The sequence below is a fragment of the Benincasa hispida genome, chromosome 6 (assembly GCF_009727055.1).
Source record: "Benincasa hispida cultivar B227 chromosome 6, ASM972705v1, whole genome shotgun sequence".
Classification (NCBI taxonomy): Eukaryota; Viridiplantae; Streptophyta; class Magnoliopsida; order Cucurbitales; family Cucurbitaceae; genus Benincasa; species Benincasa hispida.
Window position 1 is genome coordinate 9570000 of NC_052354.1, and position 25354 is coordinate 9595353.

Below are 25354 nucleotides of genomic sequence, written 5' to 3' on the forward strand. Positions count from 1 at the left end.
TACACGGGAACATTCTATAATCAACTGGAAGTCTCGTATAACAATTTTCAAGTTTTAAAAGTAGGCCTTGTTAATACAGAAATTATTTTAATTTATGCTCGGCTAACAATTGACAGGCACATTCTCTAATCAATACAAATATTACTTAAGTATGCTCCCCGAAGAAAAATAAGCATAAGCATAAGAAACAGAAGCTAACCTTTGAGCCAATCTTCAATTTCTGCTTTGGATTTATCCCATACTCATTTGGTATGACACCGTCTGCAAGTAACTGCAAACAAATGGATCAGTTACTTTAGCTAATGTAGTCCGACCATAAAAGGTGAATACTGAAACAATGTAAAAGAGCATTGTTAAGAAGTAAAATGTGTTGGATAAAACTAAAAACCATATCCAATCTTGTGCCAACCTAAGCATAGCTCAACCAGCAAACACATCTCTTGACCATGAAGTCTCCCAACTTGACATGTTGAACCCAAAAACTACAAAATTGTCAACAAAACTTTTGAAAAAGGAAGTTTAACATATGTGATCAATAAATTCCTTGAGTCAAAGCTTGGAAGAGCAAATCCGTTTATTGATTTGGTTTGACATGTAACTCAACTTGGCACACAACTGGACAAATACACTCAATACCCTTTCCTCAAGGGTAAGTTGAATATATACCAAGAATCCAAATCGATAGAAAGTCTAGCACGAGATTAAATGATTTTACAAACATGGCACAATTTTAAGCCCAACCCAAATAAAAGTTTGAGAAGTCGAACAGATCCATCAACACATTTTTATTCATGATAAACGTGTATTGCTAATAGACATTTTTCGTCTTCACTAATAGACTAATATATCACTTGGTAATAAGGCTATTAATGATAGACATCTATTGCCTTCATTAATGGACGCCTATAATCAATACATAAAATTGGCATCTATAGAAAAAACATCACTGTAGATTTCAATTATTGAAGACATCTATCACTCATTGGTGACGGTTGTCTATCATTGAAAAAGTCATCTAATAAATGTCTATTAGAAATATACTATAAAAAGGATACATTTGTATGTGGGAATAAAAAGGAAATTATATAAATATGTTTTTCTAAGAATACATAAAAATGTTTAAATAGGCACAACATTTTTTTTACAAAAAAACAGATATTTACAAATTATTTTTCAATGAGACAAATTAATATGGGAACTATACCACCCATTATACTCTCTTTCTTCTACATACTATACATATTATAGAATGTTGGTCATCATAAAATAAAAATTAGGTTAAAATACCATTTTGGTCCCTGTACTTTCATGTTTCATTCAGTTTTAGTCCCCATCTTCCAATAAAGCTTAAAAATGGTCCCTGCTATTGAATTATTATTAATAGCTAGATGAGTTGGCAAAAGAAAATAATAAACAAATGCCATCTCAGCAAGTTGGGTTAAGAACCAATGATCGGTTTGTTTGGTCAAAATATCAGAAATTTGGCTTTTGAAAGAATGAGAAGAATATCAGTTAGTTTGAATCATGATTTCAAAAGAGACCTCAATTCGGGACAAGAGTCTCAAAGCAATTGAAGCCATCTAATTCCAGAGCAAATCTTGGCTTCATCGATGAATTCTTGGAGTTAGCTTCTTCTTTCTTGCTTGGCAACGACTTTGTAGAGGTGGGGAAGCGATGAAAGAGGCAGAATCACCATTGTTGGGATTGAAGGAAGGTACAGAGAAAGAAGCCCTAACGAATTTTCCGAGGAGCAATTCGGCGGTGAAGGCATCGAACAAACTGAACATGGAATTCATCTTCTTCTTTGAAATTTGATTGAATTCCTTGAATTCTTGTTTAGATTGGGAGGTTGTTGGTGAGGAATTTGATGAAACTTGGGGAAAGAGAATGGGATTTATAAGGAATTTCTTCCTTATCTCTAAAGTAATCGGCAATTTCAGTCACTAATTCCTTCCAGTTGTTCTTTTAGAGCCCTCTGTTCCTTCCTCAATCTAGCAATTTCAGTCACTAATTCCTCATCCCTCATCTGATCCCATCTATTTGGATCTACCGTCCAAAACCCCTGTTTTAAAAAATAATCAAAATGAACACCATCCTTTTCTTGTGCATGCATCTCAGAAAACCTTATTATTAAGCCAATATTTGCATTATCTCCTTTGCCTTCACCCTTAAAAAAAAAATAAATAAAAGACCCAATCTTTATATTTGGATCTACCGTCCAAAACCCCTGTTTTAAAAAATAATCAAAATGAACACCATCCTTTTCTTGTGCATGCATCTCAGAAAACCTTATTATTAAGCCAATATTTGCATTATCTCCTTTGCCTTCACCCTTAAAAAAAATAAAAGACCCTATCTTTATATCCATGCAAATACACATCTCTCTTCCACTCATTGCTATGAACTTAACATGGTTCATAAAGATAGCCATAAACACTGCTTTCCTTGGTCGGTTCAGTGAGCTTCCATTAGCCCGTGGAACACTCGGTTTCACCTTCACAAAGGTCACCAGAATCTCTATTTTGAACGGCCACTGTGGTGCCATGGAACCCATCCTACATGGCATTTATTTATCATTTTTCTTTGCCAACTCATTTCATTGTTAATTATAATTTAATAGCAAGGACTATTTTTAAGCTTTATTGAAAGTACAAGGATAAAAGAGAATAAATGAAAGTACAGGGACCAAAATAGAACAAACCTCAAAGTATGGGGACCTAAATGATATTTTAACCTAAAAATTAAGTATTTGAACTAAATATGTGATCCCTATAAAAGATTATTCATTCTCGATTTAAATGAACTTATAAATATAGGTGATTACGAACAAACATTGTTCCATTTTGATATTTCATAAATTCATTTAGTCTTTATATCTAGTATATGGAAAACTTGTAGTCTAAAATTTTAGACCATGGTAACTGAAAGATCTCATGTCCATGCAAATTTTAGACCATGCTGTAGTGCTTTGAAGTGGTCAAATGCTTTCCTCGATTACCAAACTATGAGAAGTTTTGGCACTCAATGTACTGTTTGCAGGAACTGTACCTGAGCAACTTGGAAGAGCTCATCCAATCCTTCCAGATTAAGATGGGCATTATGTAAGAGGTCGTATCTGCCAGTCAACCAAGAAATGTACTCAGAAGGAGATAAAGTACAATTGGAAATAAACTCTACGTAAATAGTCAAATGCAAATTTCTTCATCTCATCTTTACTTACTTTTGCATATAAAGATGAAAAGGGAAGGATGTAAAGTAGGAACCAAATTCATCTATCCATACTTAAAAGTATTCATATCAAGTATCAAGTCTGCAAACCTTATCTGATTGCATTTCACAATATACTGATTTAAGTAATTGGGAATCAAAGCATTGAAGCATGGGGTAACATGAAAAACAAGCAGCATGAAACAGTTGAATTAATCCCCAACGCACAAAAAAAAAGTTGGAAGAAAATTTAATCATGTGCTTCCTATATACCGAAGGTCGTGAGAATGAGAAGTAACTTTCACTTATTAGTGATGCAAAAAGTAACTCGTCATCACCAAAATAGATGTCTTAAACTTCTACAGAGCCTGAAGACATGATGTTATTTACTAAAAGATCTTCCCGCCACATCATCTCTTAATGAATGACCCATGCATGACCTCAGCAAGTATGGTAGCTACTACTTAACAAATTAAAATAGGAAGAAACAAAAAAAAAAAATACTTACTTGCATGAGTCATAAACATCAGGGATTTGTGTTATATCAAAGCGACTGCAAGATAATTTGAAATAATAGTTAAAATGAAATCCACGTAATAGCAACATTTTCATATGAAATTAAATAATCCAGGCCTAAGCATTCCTCATCAAGTTTATAAAATAGTATGAGACTAATAAAGGATGGCAGCATAATTTCAAACTGCCATATCCTTCTCTTTGCTCTTGCTTCACTACTCAATGCAGCATAAAAATTGGAAGAGTCAATTCTTACTCTTTCCGTTCATTATACAGGTCTCTTTCAAGTTTTCTCCAACGAGCATACATGAGAAGAAATCCCTCGCTGCCACAAGGTAATCCAGCAGCAATGCGATCGATATCAATATTGGTCTTTCCGAGGGCCTTTGCTTGATCATAAGGTAGAATTATGTCGTACAAACTTTTCTCTGTAATCTCTTCATCTTCATCTTTAGCAAGGCATCTCACTTGTTCAGTGACCTTCTTAGTCAATTTTACCTAGAAAAACAAAGCCATGAATTTGTAGGAGTAAGAGAGGACTAAGGACAACAAGCAATTTCATTCTTACTATTTTACAGCCTAAGACCATGGACAATGACACCAAGCAAAATTGTTCTTGCTTATGGTTGAAAATGTTTACCATGCTTTTTTTATACAAAATGGACAATGATAACAGAACAGGATAGAAACTAGCATATATTACGACATAATGATAATTACCAATTTGGGTAGAAGGTCAAAGGCATTGGAAGGCAGTCCTGCTCCATCAGTCATCCATGGTGATTCAGCTGAACCATTGCTATGAGCTATCTTTCCATGCGATGTTATGATCTCATTCAACCTTGCCTTTGTAACATATGGAAGAAAACCGTAAACATCAAAGAAACTAGAACGTAGGACTAAACCTGTACCTTCCTTTGACAATCAAATCGAAAACCATGCAGTTTTAAGCATACAATAAAATGAACATGTTTGATAATGAAGTTGATTTGAAAGAAAATATGATGGGTGCTGCTTGTTTCTCTCCACTACATCCTTCAGAAGTCCCGGCACATTTGAAGATTGTTGAAGAGTATGGTTTACTCTTGGGCTGATCCTCCCCTCCTTGTTAGATTTTGTTTGAACTTATTCACGCAAAATTCAGAAATGCAAAATTGTTCTTGAAAAGGAAAAAAACAAGAAGCCGCAGTGGAAGTGGATACTTTGGGATTGCTAAACAATTGGAGAATTGCTGATTGTTCTATTTTGGGAGCTTTGGAGTTTTGTTCATATATCGAGTTGGTTCGCCTTGAAACCGCTTGTCGAATTGCTTCCTCTTGGTGCACATCAAAAAAGAATTCCAAAGACTACTCCATTCTGGACCTATGCTTAAATTGGTAGGCTTTCACTTTCCAAGAATGCTAGCGGATTGCTTCTCGGATCAGTTCTCCTCTAGCTAATTAAGTTTTATTGTCTATAATTGTTCGTCCTGTTTTGTCTAGTCTTGGTTTATGTTGGTTTTGTTTGTTCTTGCTAATCTTTTGTCTGGGCTAAGTTTTAGCCTTGGTTTTGATCCTTAGGCCTTTTTGCTCTTTGTATAATTCTCTTGTACTTTGAGCATTAGCCTCATTTCATTTTATTAATGAAGAGGCTTGTTTCCATTTTTTTTTAAAAAAATAGATTTTTGATACTCCTCTTGAAAAGGTGATGTATAAAGCCCATTGGAAATCAAAAGGTCCCAAAAGAATCAATATTTTGACTTGGATTCTGCTTTATGGCTCCCTTAATTGCTCTTTTACTTTGCAACATAAGATGTGAAGTAAACATCTTTCACCCTTAATTTGTCCATTGTGTTTAGCCAATGGAGAAGATTTGTAGTATTTGTTATTTGATTGTTCTTTCTCAAGAAATTGCTGGTGGAACTTATTTTCTAACTTCGGTTTGCTGAGCTTTTGGGAACAATGTGAAGGATAATATTTCGCATCTTTTGGTTGGTGTTTCTCTATCTTCTAGAGCTCAGATAAATGGTCAAATACAGTTAAAGCTTTGGTTTATGAGATTTGGTTTGAACGTAATCAGGGAATTTTCCATGATAATTTCAAGGATTGGTCAAACAGGTGGGGTTCAGTTCGTCTTTTAGCTTCTCCTTGGAGTTCGCAATCCAAGCTCTTTGAAGATTATTCTATTCAGGATATTTGCCTCAATTGAAATGCTTTTATTTTTTCTATGTAATCAAATATTTTAGATCTATTGTAATCTCTAAAATATCGTTTTTTATTGGATATGATGAGGGTGCTATGAATGTGTCGACCTAATTGAGATATCTGGGTGCATCTTTTGATCCTTAATGGTTTATTTGGTTCATGCCTCTTTGTAATTTGAGCTTTACTCTTTTCATTATATCAATGAAAAGTTTTGTTTCTGTTTCAAAAGAAATTATGAATTTTCATTCCAAATATCCTGGATCATCAGAAATACATTTTTGGTTTTAGATTTCATTTTTTTCCTTGTACAAAACTAAATTTATATCGTTTATTAGTTCCATTAAGTTCTCCAAGAGGAGATTTAATATTTAAAAAAAAAACAAAAACAAAACAAAACCCATCATAAACTAAAAAGAGGAGGTATATATGATATCAATTTTAACATTGTATTTTAAATTCAAATCATTGAAATAAGTTGACTAATAGTACAATTCAAAACTGTTGCCTTGTTTTCGTCTTTGGACATCTTAGGATCTAAATATTCCAAAATATGGCGTACTGTATAGAAAACATTAAGCAATTACCTTGGCTTCCTCCATCTCAGTACTGGCATTGTCGAGTCCGTCCAACATAGAGGAATCCTTACTAACAAGGGAAACCTTCAACAAGATAACATTTATGAGCCTGATACTCCAAATAGTAATAGCCATTCAAAACTACATTGAGAGAAAGCTACAAACCAGAATTGGTGTTAATTGACCTTCAAGGTCGAGGAGACCTTTGGCAAATGCAGCTGCAGACATCTGCAAATGGATATTATTATCCAGACAACCCATGTGTGAAGAACAGGTTGGTCAAAGTTTAACAATTCAGAAGCAGAAAAAAGATGGATAATATGTGAAAGAATATAAATGTTTCTGTGGCGAAACCCAGAAAAAAAAATCCTGTCTCTTATCAAAGATTAACATCTAGTCTTTATGGGAAGAAATAATATTAATAATACAAAGTAAATAAGAAAAGAAAAGAAAAAGGACAACAGAAACAAGTGCACCAATACTGAAAGAAAATATATACAAAATTTACAAGATTCACTAGTAATATACCTGAACCCGACCCTCATCAGAGCTGTATATTTTTAAATCATGCCTATATGTACTGTGGAGGCGAAGCAGACCTGTACCTTCGCCTGAATGAGAATAGAAAATGATCAAGAGGACCACAAAAATACAAAAGCTATTGATTTCAATCATTTACAGACCTATAGAGAAGAAAGAAATAGGCAGATGAATGTAAACTCAAGATCATCCCACAAATTGCAGTAAAAGGTGGCTCAAGCCAATACAATGCCATAAGCTCAACAAAATAAACGTAATTCATATGTTTATACCAATAACTATAATCTTTTCCTACACATGGTTTCCTATTGGAAATCTTTATTGTAATCATCTTCAAATGCTTTGGGGTTTCCTCTTATATCATTTATCCAGTGAAATGTATCTTAAAAATTTTACTGTACATGGTCAGTTATAGGTAAAATATTCATAATTCTAACCTGGATACATGTTGTTGCGAAAATATCTTCCAAGTTCTTCAGCCTGCAAAAAATGGAAACCGAGAGAAGTGATGAAACTACAACCAGAATTTTTCTTTTCTTTTTTTCTTTCTTCCTTTGTTTTTTTGTTTTTTTTGTACACGTGAAGACAGTGATTTATGTGCATTTCGAGAGTGGCATTGTAAGGTCCCAAACAGAAGCCAAATCACAGCCATACTATAATCTTAAATCATCAATTGATTCAAAAGCCTAGGCTAATGGGTGAAGATAAATTTAATTTTATATCATCTAACACTCCCCATCATTTGTGGGCTTGAAATATGAAGAAGGCTTAACAAGTGGAAATCAACATTAATTGGAGAGGAAATAACAATATAGGGGTTTGAACAGGACCTCCCTAAACCACCTACTCTGATATCATCTTAAAATCACCAATTGTCCAAAATGTTTAAGCTAATGGGTGAAGGCAAATTTAATCTTGTATCATTTAACAATAATAAATAACTGCATAGGTTCAAAAATGAGAATCAAAACCTGTTTTCGACCGGCATGTGTTAGAACACCTCCATATTTAAGAACCATGAGAGCTTCCACAGGCCGTTCTTCCTCTTCACCATTATTTTTTGTAACTTTAACCCATTTTAGTGGCTTCAGCTGAACCTTCCTATAGATACCAGAGAAATGTCCACCCTGGGTAAATTAAAAAAATAGCATGAAAAGGGAGAAGATGCGGTTTGTATCATATGACAGAAATAATAATTGGAAAAATATGTTAGGGGTTGGGGGTATGTCAGAGATATCTCGTAGCAGACTAAAGTTAAAGCAGTAAGGGACACAATACACCAATTCAAAAAAAAAGTAGGAAACATGATTGTTGAGGATACTTTTTCTTTCAACACAGCAAATGCCATGGACCTCCCCTCACAACTTTCAACTTTCAGATGGATTTTTAGGGTTGAGTTAAATTGTGGGGCTAGGTTTCTAGGGCTGGCCATATTAAGATAAGTAATGGATTGGGTTTATTTTTTCAATAACTTCTCATCAATTTTTTAGGTTGATGTGCCCACATGTCCCCAATGTTTGGACGTATCCCTGAATTGTCTGAAATTTAAAAATAGAAAAGAAAAGAGAATATCAAAAATACTTTTTTGCATATCACACTCATGGCTGAAGGGGTTTGTCCAAATGATTAATTTTCATTCTACATACCAGCCCCGGTACTGCTGGTTACCAAGTATTGGCACTGACTAATGTAGACAACAAGATCCTTTGCATTTTGCATTTATACAAGTTAATTAACAACTAAATAAGTACAAAAAGAAAAACGTTTGCATCCTAAAAAACCTTTATGGAGGGGGGATTTGAAACTGAGATGGGATCCAAACAAAGGTTGGCAGATGTATGTGAAAATACTATGGAAACAAACCCTGCTTTAGTTTGACTCCTTTTGGTGGGGCAAGGCCCTTTGTATTCTTTGATTTCTCCTCAAAGAGAGATCTGGTTTCCTTATAAGAAGAATGAAAACAAATACTGGTAACTTATAAGCATAAAAGTAAACAAACAGGAAGAAACCTCCTCGAGCACTGCTTTAACTTGACGAAGTTTCTCTGCATGTTCAAAGTCCTCTGCTTCACTATCGCTTTCCCGATCTGGTCTATAATTTGCAAACAGTCAGACAAATAAACTAAGAATTTAATTCAAATGTAAGGCTACTTTGGGAATTTTAGAATGGCTGTATTTTAATTGTTTTTATTTCTTTTAATTAGTTTTCCAATTTAATATTTTAGATTAAGCATGACAAAACCCTTCTCCTTTAGGTCTATTTAAAAGAGGTTAGGTTTAGTTAGCTAGTTAGGTAGTTAGGTGTGAAACCACCTTTTCCCTTTAGGTCTATTTAAAGGGAACGTTGTTAACCTTTCCTTCATTATTCAACATCAATAAAATTCTTCTCCAAGATTGCTCCAAGAAACTCTTAATTCAACTATTGCATCAAGTATCCTGATAAGTAAATCTATCACAATGTTGGTTTTACATTTTCCTTCTTACAAAATGGCAAACACAAAAACAGAAATAAAGTACAGTATAATGCATGCTGCATTAGATAAAACCTAAAAATGGAAGAGATCTCCAGTTTACAGTCTTTGAATCTTGTAGAATAGATGATTGGACAGTGATTAATTTGATACATTGACGAAACAGTTGGATAGATCATCCCAACCGCACATTGGTGATAAAACAGAAAGAAACATACATGGATGTATAACTTGCTAAATTTTCAGAATAAAGCCCTTATGAAGTTATATGATTGCAGACTGATACCTAGTACGAGGCACAAGCATTCTGGTGGCATCTAGGAGATCTTGCAACTGCACAGCACTTTTTAATTTTGTCTGCAAAATGAGTTTTAACAGTGTCAAACAGTTTTGTTTAGTTGGATAAAAGAGAGAAAGGATATAGAAGATATAAATATAATTTCCTCGGATCTTGGACGCCCCCCATTATACTTCAACATCAAGTTGAGCAGCTTCTCCTCCGTAACTTTCAATTTCACCTTCTGTTTGGGAGTTCTATCACCACTGACCATATAAAATGGAACTGATGTTAGAGCTAAAGAACTGATATATTATATAGAGAGAGATCAAAGAAATGTAACATACTGCCGTATGATAGCAATTACACATCGTAATTCCTCAGACTGGCCAAATGTTCCAATAATACCACTTCCTTGACGAGTTAATCCTTCAGAGACCTGGATTTGTTCGTTGACTTTCCATGGTAAAGTAGGAGGAATAGCTGAAGAAAGATGGGGAGCTTTCGCATCTAAAAACATCTTTCTGAGAAGACAAGCGGCGTCATCATAATACCTATAGTTACCAAATTTTTAGTTTACTATTAGTTAATTATTTGCCAAAACAAAAATGATTTTCAGTATTAACAACAGTGAACACAGTGGTTTAAAAAAAATCTTAAGAAACATAAATAACAATCTCCATTTGTCATTTTCAAACATTGCCTTTTATTTCTAGAAAGAACAAAACCTTTTGGAAAGCCACTAATTAGATTAGAACAAGTTTTCCCAACAAAAGCAAGAGAATGAAAAATGCATTTAACAAACGACCAGACATGATTTAAGAAGGCAAGGTACAAAAGGTGCTTGCTTAGCAAGTTGGTCAATAGCAAACGCCTCGAATGCCTGGCAATTAAACAAATATGATCACCAAGCATCTGTAAGGATTCTCCCTTACAAGATAGGTATTATTGAATGAAAGCTTGCCCTAAGGCAATACAAACTCCTTTCTCACTATGAGAAGACTCAACCAAGCAAAAGAAGGAAAATAATAAATTCAACCCCAATGATATACTCTCTCTTCCCCCTCTCTAACGACATTCTCTCTGCCATCTATTGGTCCTCACTTATCAATCACATACATTCCCTCACGTTCCTCACTCCCAATCACTACCTAACTTCTACAATTACATTCTTACCCCTCCTTCCATATTGATGGATAATTGGTGGCCTAACAGCATCATCGCTCCATGAAAGAAAAGTCTCACATACAGATATGTTCTATGAATTGTATAATCAATTCATTCACGTTCAAGAAAGTTGTCAACTCATTTGACAATATGTTTAGAATTCTTTTAGACGTTCCTCACTCCCAATCACTACCTACCGTCTACAATTTCTCACCCCTCCTTCCATATTGATGGATAATTGGTGGCCTAACAGCATCATCGCTCCATGAAAGAAAAATCCCACATACAGATATGTTCTATGAATTGTATAATCAATTCATTCACATTCAAGAAAGTTGTCAATTCATTTGACAATATGTTTATAATTCTTTTAGAATAGTAACAACTTACTGATAGATTCCAATCCACTAGAACAATATATCATAAGTATCAGCAAGGAGAAGATTACCCCAGCCTTCTTCCACACTCAATAGGCACCTTTCACCATAATGAAGAACACCATTAATAGCCTTACCAAACACAGAAACCTTCCCAATAATAGAACAATCTCTCCACTAACTCATGACACTCAAGTTTTCGATTAGGATGGAGAAAATGAATTTTGAGCCTGCATATGTAGCACAAAGTTCTCAATTACTACTAATGCTAAACTGAAGTGAAAGTTTCGTCCTTCTAGAGGTATTACTCGAGGATATTCTCAATCCCTTTTTCTCCTTTTCATTTTCCTAGTGGTGAATTCTCCAAGTAGATGCAATGATCTTAGGTTTGATCAAAGATTTTTTCTTCTATTGAACAATTTCGAGGACATAAATTACTATCAATTTGCACATCACAATTTTTTCTCCACTCTTGATAAGATTTGTCTTGATGTAAGAAACATCTATGATCAAGGCCCAAGCTTCTATCAAAAGGCTTCCGTTTAATTGCAACACCAGTGTTATTCTAAAGGAGAATGCACCACCCTAATTTTGTTATATTTTTTTAACAAGAAACAAATATTTCATCATCTATCAAAAGGTATTTTCCTTTTTAAAAAAAAAACCTACCAAAAGGAAGAAACAGTTACATGGTTACAACCTCTCAGTGAGAGAACCATAAAAACACCAACAAGAACAAGAAAGAGGAACTAAAAGTAAAAATTACAAGAGACAAAAACAGTAAAAAGAAAAATCAGAACACAACGGGCAAAACCAATCAGCCAACCCCAAAAGGAAAAATTACAAGGACTAACGCAAGTCACCTACAAGCCCCAACCTAAGGCAAGAAAACAAAGTTGATTAGGAACCGCAACTGCCAAACCAATGAAACCAAAATTTGTAAAGAGAAATCAACAAAATATTTAGAGTGAGAACACCGGAAAGGGGCCTTAAGGTTTAACCATGATGAATGTTGGCCATGCAAGATCCTCTGATTTCTTTCCATCTAGAATTCAGAAAGGAGGGCATGATCGCATTAAACCACTAGAGATTAGCCTTTGAAGACAAAATTGGACCAACAAGCAATTGCTAAACATTATCCTTAAAAGAATTGGAGAAAACCCAGACACTGGAAGATCGAGAAGACCTTGTTCCAACAAAATTGAGAATACATGCAACTGAAAAGCATGTGGAGTTAAGCATCCTCATCCGACCAAAAAAAAGAGGATATAATAAGAGGGAAGCTTTTGTTGGACAATTCAAGCTTCTATTAAGCAGGATCCACAAAAGAATATTAACTTGTTCCGACTGTTTGGACTTCTAGAGAGCTGTATAAATTTTTCCACCCATAGGAGGAGGTGATGCCGAACGATGAGTTGAAGACAACTGAAAATACACCTGATGGCTCAAGTGACCATGGAGCCTCCAACAAAACCAATCTAAACCCTGAATTGAAGAAAGGCATCCCAATATTGACCAAAAATTATCAATTTCTTCATCCTTAACAATCTTTGAAAGAAGGCATTCCACAAGAGAGAATTAGATTATTGATATTTTCTCAAAAGGAATTAGATTTATGGTTGGCACAAGAGCTACCGTCATCTAACAACTCTGAAGAATCTTTAACCCTTTTACCCTAGTTATTATAAGATTTAAAAATTAATGCAATGGTGCGACAGGTTGAAAATAGAAATATAGAAGTTTTAGAAAGAGCCAAACCAGTTGAAAAATTAGGTTGGAGACAATATTATTTATCACAATTTACTTGAAATGAGATATAAAAAGCATGAAGCGAGATCAACCATAATTGAAAAATGTATATGAATTTTGCATTACTTGTGTGAATTTTTAACAAAACTCCATCCATTTACATCGCAAACATATGAGCGGCCCTCACATCGTAGAAGATCAAACCCACAAACCTGCAGAAATAAAGTAAAAATAGAATCAGCTAGTAAACATGTACACTGAAAAGTAACTTAAGAAGGAAAAGATGCATATCAATTGTTTCTTGTACATGAAGCTATTTTTTTTTTTTTTTTAATAACACAGAGCTTTTGTCGGAAAAAAGTTCAAGAAAATATTAAAAGAGTACAAGGGGCAAATAAAAACCAACCCCAAAGAGCAACCAAACTAAAGAAGAGCCCAACCTAACAGATAACTACAAAAGTTCTTACAAACTGAAGCTAAAAATGAGGTAAGCGACTAGACGGTCAACTTCTTGTACAACTATAAATAAGTTTATGTATAAGCATTTCTTAAGGAACAAAATGAGTTACTCAAATAAGCAATCCAACCATCCAGTACTTCAAAGCTTAATAAAATATAAAAATATAAAAATATATAAAAGAAGGAGATGGAATCAAAAAATTGAAAATTAAATTAATCTACATTTAGGGCCTATGGAGTAACATTTTCATTTCTAGTTTCTTTTTATTGCTTCTTGTTTCTTGTTTCCTTGTTTGTTAATAAAGAAAAACAAAACTACATTTGGAAACATTTTCTTATTTCTTGTTCTTTCTTTTTTATTGAAAGAAGAAGAATAGAAATGGTGATTATTTCTTGTTCCTTGTCCTCCAAAATTTTACACTCAAAATGTAAATTATTACAAGAAAATAAACTTTTAATATTAAATATCAAAAAAAATTATATTGAATTCATATTTAGATATTTTACAAGTAAACAAATATAAAATAATGCTTTTATTTTATTTTTTTTATTTATTTTTGAAAAAACAATGAAAACAGAAACAAGGTAAAAAAAAAAACTTGATTTTATTGTTTACAAAAATTTCGAAGCAATTTTAGTAATGTTCCTGCAGTAAACAGTTAGCCAATGTTTTAATTTCACAAAATCAGGAAACAGAAAAACAGGAAACGACAAACAAACTACTAAACATTTAGGCTAGAGCAAGCAAGTTGAGCAGTTTTTAGAACTCAAGGACACAGTTGTACAACCTATAGAACAAATCCTGTTCAAGTAAGGTCGTAGTTGAGCAGTTGAATGATATAAACAGTTTATATTACATAAAGTAAATTAGAAGAGAAGGCAAAAGAGAGAAATAATATCAATTATTTCAAAGGTCAATTAGAAGATCAAATTCGTTTAACATACCGCTTGCCTAAATGCACGACAAACATCCCTAGCCATTTGCTTTTCGGCAGGAGTCAATAGTACAGGATATCTCACCTGAAAAAGTACAGAAATATGGTATGGAAAACCTTTTCTTGTGTAACATATCGATATACCTTAAATAATCAGGGATGTAAATGCTAGCTTAAGCACCTCTTATGATATCAATCAACTAATAACGTCTTCTGCTTGACTCATCAAACTTTTTTCCTCTCTTATTTTAACAAAAAATAAACATTTCATAGATGAAAATACTAAAAATAATAATAATAAAGGGAAAAAAAACCCCAACAACAACAACCTCCTAAGGGGAGAGAAGAAATAAAGCAAAGTACACGGAAGAGCCAAAGAGATCATACGGAAATCTCCATAAGCCAAGGACCTAAGCACAATAAATACTAATATCATCATGTAGAGCTCTTCAAGATGAAGCCATCAAAATGATAATATCCCATTTCCTAAAACCACCTGGAGCTTTCTCCATCCATTGGAAGATTCCCACGCCTTTCGAACCAAATAATCCATAAAGCATCCTTAACTGGAAGTACGAAGACAAGCCAAAAGAAATTACAGTAAAAGTCTCCAAATGGCTGCAAGTATAGAAGTATAACAATTTATTGACTTCAGCTTGCGAAGTTCTCCAAGATGAAAAATAGAAAGAACAATATCCCAAACATCACCAGGATCTTTTCCATCCCTTCAAAAGATTCCAATATTTCATTCCAACCAAATGATCCACAGGGTTGCCCAAAATCCACTGAACCAGAAAACTCTTCCTTCACAATTGAAAGGGATGCTTCCACACAAGGATGATCAAAGAAATTCCATAGCGGTGGAACCAACAATCAGACCTAACATTCCCATAAGTGTTTGTTAGATCTTCAAAGTAATAGACAGAAAATGAAAATATGGTTAGGATGTTCTCCATCCTTATTGTAGGAATGCAACAGTTCACAGAGAAAGCGTAGCTAGAATTTCTAGGTATGATCTTGCCAATTGTTTTAAGCCTCTCAGAAACCATGTGAAATAAATTCCTCAACTGTAATTGGAATGTTCTTTTTGATAGGAAACATAATCACTTCACTGATATAATGAAATAACAAAATGATGAAAGCCTACCAATGGATTTACAGAAAAAAACTATTCCAAGAGGCCATAAAGGTAGATAAGTTGTCATCACGAAAGGGGGATCAATTTACACCAAGAAAGAGACAGGTAAGTAGTTGATGAGAGAATAGCTGGGAGAAATTGTTCCTTCTCTAAGAAGATACGGGAGTTTATTTTCCATACTAAGAAAGTGGATGACTGGGATTATGGAAGGCCTTCATCCAAGGAATCTGACAGGGACAGCCAAGGCGATAGGAGTTGTGCCTTTAAGAGCCCGTCTGTGGCACATTTGGAAGCAGAGGAACGCTAGATCCTTCAAAGATAAGTCTCCTAATTTTTTGTTCTCTTGTAATCTTGTTCAGAATACGGTGCCTGTGTGGATTTCTTTACCTATGAAATTCTTTTGTAACTATAGTCTGTTGATGATCAAGGACTGGAAGGCTCTAGTTGTGTAGCTTTGATGGGAGGATCCCCTCTTACCCCACCCTTAAGTTGTTCTTGATTATTTAAAATATATTCTCTTGAAGTTTGAAGAAGAAGAATTATGAAAGTAGTAATAAGACAGCCATGAAGCTGAAGAAACCAATGTTCCGTTGATTGAGTTTGAGGTTCCATGAGCTTGAAGAAAGATTCCACGGCTTAGAAGGCTTTCGAAAATATTGGGATGATAAATAGCACAAAGATCATATTTCAGCCAAGCTTCTTTTCACAAGGTGGTGCTCTCTCATTCTCAACTGAGTTGCTAACTCTAGCTTTGATGGTGCCTATCAGCCTAACTATATGATGCCAAGGGGTGTGGGAGGAGGAAGATGTAGGCTACTTTGGCCTCACGTCTGAAGGAATAACCTCGTATTTTCTTTGATAACCTTGCCCCATAAAGTTCATCTTTTTCTAAATATCTCCAAAACCATCTGCAGAGAAGAGTTTGATCCTTGAGCTTGATGTTAACTGTGGCAAAGTATGAATATTATTGAATTATTCCTCACTTTGTTATTTTACAAGAATACAAACCCCTACCTTAAATAGAATTTGGACCTAATAACATAAAAGGAAAGAATTCTACAAAAATAATTACACAATAATCACAGCAAGTAAAATCAAATATTAAGGCATAAATCAACATTAACAATTCCAAGACTATCACTAGAATTGCTCATTAACAAAGATAATTTTCGTCTATTAATTAAAAATGAACATACACACGAGCGCACAAGGAAAAAAATAACAACCATTCCATAATTGAAAAAGGAAATGCTATATAACAAAAACCCGTAGAGGAAAAGATGAAGACGACCAATCAAAGTGTAGAAGAAGGTAAACGGTTTTTTTCCTGTAAATTGAATGATCTACATTATGTGATATAAGCCACCTACTTCTTTGCCATCAGGATTTCTCATAACAACACCATCAACGACAGGAGATTTGCGTGCCTCAGCATGGGCATATTCAGGACCAACAGTGTAGACCTACAATCGTTTGACAAGACAATCCAATAATTATACCACTCCCCCATTAATAAAGAAAATACGAGAAAGAACAACTATAACATCAGAAATTGAGAAACATTCACAAAAGAGACTACAGATTTTAGATGAAATTCCTTTAGAAGCTACTCAATATTTGCAAAGCGTGGATAACATGTATACTCATCGTGCAAACAAATAATGAAAGGAATAAATTTCAATAGGGAAACATATGAAAGAGAATGTACAGAACCTTGACATCTGTTCCTCCAGTTGGCATAAATTCTTCATATATATACGAGCCCTCACGCCTTACTCTTCTAACCTCCGGATGAAACTCACTTGATCGATTACCAACCTGAAGTTAAGTGATTAGAACAACACACATTAGAGAACTTCTAAATATTGAATTAGTCCCTCTTAAACTTTTAGAATAGAATCTAGAAGTAGAACTATTGACGTACAACATAGGATAATTTTCCATGTCTATTGGCTTGGAAAATAGGTTGTATGCAATGCAGAACACGAAAATTATACTTGTTTTCTGTCCAGATTTCCTCAATATACATGTAACATAATTATAGCTACAACAAATCAGCTTACCTTCCTAAATAATTCCTTCATACCGCCACCTGCTGAACTGGGGTAATATATCATTATGCTATGATCATCCCCTTCACATAATGACAAGATGAAAATCACTATGAATTAAGAATTGCACGATAACAAAGCAGTACATGAAACAATATAAATGCTACATACTATAATTAAACAATGGAAGGAGAAGAAAACACTTGAAGAAAGGTACTCAAGAAAAAAATTTTTAGAGAGCATCGTATAGGGAATTATATTATTTTCACTAAAAACTTTCATTATTAAAATGTAAAGTTATAAAGCATATTTAAGGAATCTAAGTAAGAGAATAGACACCTTAGGAAGAACAATTATTTTTCTCAATTCAGGTATAGAGTTAAGTGAGAAGGGTTACAAAATAAATGCAATAGAATAGAAGTTCTCCAGATTGTTTTTTGTTTTGGTTTTTGATTGTGAACAGAACTTCCATAAACAAACATGAAAGTATAATAAGGCAGTGTAATTTGTGCTATCTTCATCTATGCAAATGAGATGAGAGGGGGAAAAAAATATAATCTAAAGGTTAAAAAATACTTTTGTTGGCTTTTGGCTCTTCTTACTTTTCTTTGTAATAATGAACTTCTTGAATTTTAAAAAATGTAACACCTATGCCCTTTGACATTAAATGCTTGCAGAATAGATACACCCCAAAAAAATCACTTCTAAGACCAAAACCTTCTTTCCTACAAACTAGCATCAAATGTATTATTCTGTCAGGCCTTTTCAAGCTCAATCTTGAGCAAAATACTTAGTTTACGCTCTTGCCAAATCTCAAATAATCATCTTCGAGGACCTAAGACTTATTTTTAAGGACCAATAATAAGACTAATGCATTGTAATTCCTTCAAGTTTGCAACTTTCTCCTTCACAAGAATAAAACATGTGTAGACTCATGGATACACATGATTTTAGTTTAAGACCATCTTAAAATTTCCCCTTCAAAAGTGTTCTAGCACTTGTAAAGATTGTTTATTTTATATCAGTGAGTGTTCAGGCTACCATGTGCACACTTCAACTAATCTCACGGGATAACCCATCTATCCTTACAATGGCATGAAAACTCTAAGGATATTGAATCCTAGGTAGGTGTCCACCATGAATTAGCCCTCATAAAGAATTCAACAAAGAAGGAATTAGAGATATTAAATAAGAGGTCTCAACTTTAGCCCAACTTTCACCTCTTAGAGATATTAAATAAGGGGTTCTAAACTTTAGCTTAGAGATATTAAATAATGGGTATCAACTTTAGCCAAACTTTCACCCTATCAAGAGGTTCTCCCAACCAACTATTGTCGACAGAGAGAAATGGGTCCAATGCAACTCTTAAATATATCTGAAAACATCCACTTAAAAATAGAGTTCCCACTCAATCTCATTCGATTTGGGTCAATGTTGTTAAGGCCTTGATTTCAAAATTATGATTGGAAAGAAATCGAAGGATCTTTGAGAGTATAAGTTGTTCATGGTTATCACTTTGATTCATTTCATCTCAAAGCATCTCTTTGGTGTTCTCTTTCAAACTCTTTGATGGTTTCTCTCTTTAGGATATTAACTTGAATTGATTGCAATTCTTCTTTTATCTCTTTTTATGTTTAGAATACATGTGACGTCTATTTCACTCCTCTTGGAGTTTATATCTAGGTGAATTAGTCTCTTTTCATCCCTTCAATGAAAAGTTTTGTCCTTTGTTCTTTTTGTTAATTTCTTTTTTTAAAAAAAGAAAAGGAAAGAAAAAGAGGTTCTCCCATAGTAGCTTTTTTTCTTTACAAAGGGGTGGCCCAAGGGTGTGAGAGGAGCATAGAGGCATTTGGTTTGAACTGTACTCTTGAACAATAACAAAACTTTAAAAGAATATGTGTGTTCTCTTGAACCCCCATCATAGTTTGCACATTGATGCCACAACATCTAATGGTTCAACGTTAATATCAACTCACTGAGGATGTAAAATTTCATACATTCTTTTTATTTTTTTATAGGAATATTGCATACATTTCTACCACTAAACGTAGTTATGTAGCTAATTAATTTATAAATCAGATGACCTGCCTACACAAATTCTTGGCCACCTACTGTTATAAAGACGATTGAAGGTCACAAAAATGTTTAAAAATGTGATAGAAAGCAACATAAGTAAGACTTTGTGCTCTTGCTCTCTTTGTATCCAAATTTAAGATTTAAGGAAAAGTACGTCATCAAAATGTTACTGGCAAAACACATGCTTTCAAAAAGATTGATGGAGAGGAAAAGAAACCAAGAAAATCATAGATGCAAGCTCACCATCGACAGGCTTCTCCACAAATGGCTTCCAAAAACGGTTACCATTAACCTCAATAAAGTCTTCTTCCTCAACAAAATATTCCACATCTTGGTAAGGCACTTCTCTATTCACAAGGGCATAGCTTGGAACAGATATTCCAAACATTTCGAGACGCTTAAACCCAAAAGTAAACACAAAATTAATCTTTATTATTTGAATGTTAAACCACCAAAATACATGCAATAGTTAGTTTTTCAATCAAAAGTTTGTGTATGGAGTGTTATCACCGTAATGTATCTAATTCTCTAGAAAACATAACATCTATAATAAAGAAAAACTTCCAATATTATCACTTACCAATCATAACAAATTTTCATAACGTATCTATTCAAAGAAAAAGAAAACCAAGATGCACAATTAAATACATAAAATATTTTTTTCATTTGATAAGAAACAAAGATATATTCATAAGAGGAAAGGTAACAGCCCAGGGGACAAGCATAGAAGGGAACCCCATACAACAAAGCTACAAAAGAATGATTTGTAATAATCATGAGCCCAATACTGCACACTAACATAAAAAGAGTCAAAACAAAACAATTTAATCTTAAAAATTCCTTTAATTTCTATCCGTTGAAAGAAGAGAAAAGAGACATTGATAAGATGGAAATACTAGATGAGAAAGAAGAACCCTCTAATCCAATGGAAATTACAAAATTGCTATACCACATGGTTATAAGAGAAGATATGCTATAAAAGCAAAAGTATAGCTAAGAGAAGATTTGGAAATTTCATAGCTACAAAGTCCTTACACGACGGAGATATGAAATGTGACAAAATCAATTTCTCTCCAACAAAATGATAATAAAGACAAATTTTATCATACAGATAAAAAGGAAAATCTCGTCTTGGAATAGTTTTCAATACTGGTATGAATGAACCAGAAAAAAGGTCGTTTGTCCAACTGCTTCACTATACCAAATCCTTTCATCGAGATATTCAAGTTCATATCTTTCTTATTTATCTTTCTTGTTTTATAAAAGAAAACTATTTTATCATCTTCGAAAAGTTAGACATCAAAACAAGCTACTTTACCAAAAAAAAAAAAGGAGTTTCATCGAGAAACCAATTATTTTTAGCTGGAGTTCATTTGAACTATTTTTTTATGAAAAAACCACAATTTTCATTGAGAAAAATGAAAGAACACACAAACATGCACACACACACAAACAAAAAACAAAAAACAAAAAAAAAAAAGAAGAAAGAAAAGAAAAGAGGGAAAAAAACCGCCAAAAAGTGGAGGTTATCAAAAAGAAAAGCCTCCAATCAAGCAAAATAAAGCCAAGAGAATAATTATTATATAAAATAAATAAAAATTTTAATTTTTTTTATTATTAAAAAAAAAAAAAAAAAAAAAAAAACTTTGTGATCGAAGCCCACAAAGAAATATTGAATATAGCAAGGGAACAACCATTAAAAGGATCAAGCTACTTCCCTCAAAAGATTCTATTGTTCCTCTCACCCAAAAGCTACCATAAAATACCACACACTCCTACTTGCCACAAAAGCTTTCCTTTCTCCCAAAATGGAGGGGGGAGTTCTTTTGAACTGTTTGTGGGAGAGTTTTTTTCTTTTTCCTATAACCTACTCCTTTAGTTCCTTCTTCAAGTTCAAGCAATAGTGCTCACGTTAATGTAGTCTTAATTTCTTCCATAAAAGAGTGAACTAAGATTTTGGGCACTTCAATCATTTAAAGAATTTTAATTTTAACAGAGAGATTTTTAAAACCACTTTTTCAGATAGCTTTAAAGGAGAGGATATTCCTCATGCTTCCTTTCTTCTGCATTTTTTCCCATCTTAATGAATTAACATAAGCATGTAAATTCAGTAATCATGTGAAAGTCAAATAGGAAAATTAACGGATCATATGATCAACAACGCCACTACATAAAATAGTCATGTTTAACAGATGTAAAATAAAAGATAGTATCAAATGATGAGAATCAAAGAAGCATACCTCGTAAACCTTCCTTCTGTCATGAAGAAGGTATTGTGGTTCCAACTCATTTACCAAAAAGGGTCTGAATATGAGAGTAGAGTATCATTCTATTGTTGAATTAAGCATAATAAGGAAGTAATCAACTTTCTAGATGTCAAAGAATTAAAATTTCAGGATCATCAAACACAACAAATAGATAAAGAATTAGAAGAAATATTCTCGGCTCGCCTTCATGCAAAGAAAATCTTGGGTAACGTCAATGACTGCCAAACTTCCAGTCCTTGAAGCTAACTCAGGAAAGAAACTCTTTGAATGTTCAAAGTCACTTGGATTTCCATAGTCACAAGTCATCGTTCTATTAAGTAAGAGAATCCATACAGAAGAATAAAACCAGATCCAACTGACCTAAATACCAAGTGATATTTATAACAATTAGTCATTTATTAGGTGATCTAAAATTATGGACCATTAATATCCAATAACAAATAGCTCCAAGGTCATTATTTCCCCAGGTCACAAACACAAATATGCATCCCCATTGATCAAAGATTCACAACATCCAGAAAATGGGACCGTATACTGCAAACTGCCAACAATTCAAAGTTCATTGCAGTAAACTGTGTTGACAAGGTATCTTTGGAGGATAATAGGTCAATATCTATGCAAGTACATACTCCTAATGAAAGGTTTTTCGTTCTGATTAAAATGGAGCTCTTTTCTATCATTCCTCTCTGAGGTTATAACTTCAAAACTCCCATCTTTCACTCTGCTCTTTTTGCCTACTGTAACCTTCTCAATGTGAATTCAAGTTTACTACAAGCTGGTTGTTTTTGTTTAACTGTTACATTGGGAGTTGTTAAAGGAAAAGAAAGCAGTTACATCGAGACTTTCTGTTTTTTTTACTTGCATCAAGATTCAAGACTAAATTTTTACAAGTGGTCTCTGTCTTCAGAGGGGAGTAGAGTAAATAATATGACCAAAAAATTGTAAATGAAACGATCCAGTGTGGTCTAAACTATTGAAAAGGAGATACCTACTTGAGCTGGAAAAAGCCTTGGAAGAATTTGTCAAAACCCACGAGAACAAGCATGGCCGAAGCACCGAAAAAAAGCGTTGATAAACACAATGCACTTGAACACATGAGTGAGAAGTAAACTTACTTGCGAAGAGCAGCATATTTTTCAACCTTCTCTAATGGATAGCCGCTGGAGTAAAAGGCAATCAAGCAATCACAATCTGGCCATCTGAAACAAGAATCCCGATAGATTACTCATAACGTCCAAAGCTCAAAGTCTATAATTTCATGCCCATGGCATATTGGAAGCAGGGAAATAGAACGACTAGCTGTCTTTTGGAACAAACAATCTATTCGATGTTTAGTGGAAACTGTTTGAAAAATAAAATCTTCAAATAATCAAAACATCTCTTCCTTTCAATCCAAACTCCCCAAAAGGTAGCTAAAAATTGATTGGCCCATCTTTTTTTTCTAAAAGGCTACTTCTCTGGAGTTCGTTCAAGATAGCATCATATTTTCAACAGTAAATCCAGAGCAAAAGATGTGATATTCACTGGCCAGAGTAGATCCAGATATTTAGCACTTGGCTGGTTAAATATTGGCAAGAAAATGTAAAAATTCTCAATGTACCAAGCAAATGATGAAGAGTCTGCTCCTGGTAATTAGAAAGGAGAGGACAAAATAGTAGCTAACCTTTTTAATGAAATAGGTGCGATTATGCAGAACCAACAATGAAAAGAATTGAATTCGCAGCCTCAAGATAGTTATATTATAATTGTAACCATATACTATACCTCTCTATTGGATCTTCAAGAATGACCTTGTCTCCGAATACTATTATCTACACTCGATCCACATATGACAATAAAAATAAAAAAAATAAAAAATAAATCAATGAGAAATAAGCATCCACAAAAGCATAAACTTATTTTACAATCAAAAAATCAACCTGCACAAATATACAACAATGAAATCTTAAATCCACAAAACTCTTCACAGAAATTATTGCACTATTCCATTTCTTTAAAAACTAGATCTCCATTGTCCATTTTTCGTTCAATAATTAAAAAAAGAAAAAACAAACTAGCGTATGAAACGAAACTGATAGCAACTACAGGGCCAACATGAAAATAATTACAAACCTCAAATTCACCAAATGCCTCCAATCTATCTAATATTTGTCTCATTGGCGACGAGGACACCTATGAAGTGAAGAAGGTCATCAAGTAAGTTGAAAAGGAAATAAAAGAGAGTTCTGTTACAGAGTGAGATGCGGACATGATTAAGCTTTGCGTCGCATTTCACCTTCTTTACCATCACGCACACTCCAATCCTTATCTTCTTTTCGTAAACATCATTCTCTTCAACCTCCATATCACCCATTCCAGAAACACAGTATCTAAATCCAACTCACACCTTCTTCAATGCCAAAATTCACAACACCACAAAAAAAAAAAAAAAAAAAAAAAAAAAAAAAAAAAAAAAAAGAAAAGATAAACATCAGTAAGCAACCGTAGACAAATCCACAACTATAACACCGCAAAAACATCAACATACGCCAACACACGACGAGCAAATCACTGTGAAATAAGCACATATAAAAGAAAAGCTCCAAAAGAGAAACATGAGTACCAAGGCGGGAAACGCAAGAGGAAGAAGAACAAGAAACTCGGCGAGGAAGATGGAGGCGTTAAGGACCGAGACTAAAACGGAAGTACTAAAATGCGAGAGAGAAAGTTGAAGAAAGCGCCATAACAACAGTCGTATAAGAGAGAAGAGAAATGGATATGTATGGAGAACGATGACGGTGAGAGTGTTTTTGATACGCAGGCTGAAACTTGGATTCCGGAATATGCAAACAAATAAAATAGAAAGGGATGATTTGTTCTCTGACTGACTTTTCCTTTTTTTATTTTTTTTTTTTTTTTTTTTTGGAAATTGTTATTCGATATTATTTAATTTAATTTTGCATATGGTAGGGACGTGGAAAGAGGCCGGAAAGGGGGGAGTCCACCAGCCACCATACGGTGTGTTTTTGGGGTTTTGCGTAAAGCGATGGGCTCTTTTTAACACATCGTTGTTATCTGAGTTGTCTCTGTCATGCTCAGTCCCCCTTGGACTTCAACTCTCGATTAGGTTTGCATTCTGTGGTTTATCTTTATTCTAAATACAAAATAAATTATTATAATCCTATCGGTCTCCATGTCGATATTTTCACTATTTATCCATATATTTTTATGTATTTATGGACAAAAAGTGAATCTATATTTTCATTATATAGTAGAAAAATCTATTAAACATTCAAAATTAAGTAATAAAATGTCATTAATATAAATATAATTAAATAATAAAAAATACTTTGTACACACCAAACAATACCTATCATTGTACATCCCA

General features: G+C 33.8%; 1 protein-coding gene across 7 annotated transcripts in view; it reads right to left on the reverse strand.

Moving 5' to 3' along the window:
- The window catches only part of LOC120079978 (inositol hexakisphosphate and diphosphoinositol-pentakisphosphate kinase VIP2-like), a 35473-nt gene extending 10621 nt beyond the window's left edge, over positions 1 to 24852 (reverse strand). Inside the window, exons 1-26 of one of the 7 annotated variants that reach the window (XM_039034482.1) lie at positions 24590 to 24852; positions 24263 to 24373; positions 24100 to 24159; positions 23752 to 23798; positions 23103 to 23186; positions 21961 to 22024; positions 19964 to 20117; positions 17657 to 17727; positions 17307 to 17411; positions 16964 to 17056; positions 14466 to 14540; positions 13188 to 13273; positions 10116 to 10322; positions 9935 to 10034; positions 9778 to 9848; positions 9031 to 9112; positions 7993 to 8148; positions 7459 to 7501; positions 7010 to 7092; positions 6647 to 6709; positions 6491 to 6565; positions 4444 to 4569; positions 3980 to 4221; positions 3716 to 3760; positions 3049 to 3115; positions 200 to 271 (exon numbers count right to left, since the gene is read on the reverse strand). In XM_039034482.1, the coding sequence (XP_038890410.1) occupies positions 200 to 271; positions 3049 to 3115; positions 3716 to 3760; positions 3980 to 4221; positions 4444 to 4569; positions 6491 to 6565; positions 6647 to 6709; positions 7010 to 7092; positions 7459 to 7501; positions 7993 to 8148; positions 9031 to 9112; positions 9778 to 9848; positions 9935 to 10034; positions 10116 to 10322; positions 13188 to 13273; positions 14466 to 14540; positions 16964 to 17056; positions 17307 to 17411; positions 17657 to 17727; positions 19964 to 20117; positions 21961 to 22024; positions 23103 to 23186; positions 23752 to 23798; positions 24100 to 24159; positions 24263 to 24340 (2349 nt within the window). In that variant the 5' untranslated portion in view covers positions 24341 to 24373; positions 24590 to 24852. Of the gene's footprint in view, positions 1 to 199; positions 272 to 3048; positions 3116 to 3715; positions 3761 to 3979; positions 4222 to 4443; positions 4570 to 6490; positions 6566 to 6646; positions 6710 to 7009; positions 7093 to 7458; positions 7502 to 7992; positions 8149 to 9030; positions 9113 to 9777; positions 9849 to 9934; positions 10035 to 10115; positions 10323 to 13187; positions 13274 to 14465; positions 14541 to 14842; positions 14866 to 14951; positions 15074 to 15163; positions 15334 to 16963; positions 17057 to 17306; positions 17412 to 17656; positions 17728 to 19963; positions 20118 to 21960; positions 22025 to 23102; positions 23187 to 23751; positions 23799 to 24099; positions 24160 to 24235; positions 24377 to 24589 lie in introns of those variants that run through there. The other 6 variants (XM_039034480.1, XM_039034479.1, XM_039034481.1 and 3 more) reach the window with 6 other exon arrangements.
- Positions 24853 to 25354: the final 502 nt, after the last annotated feature.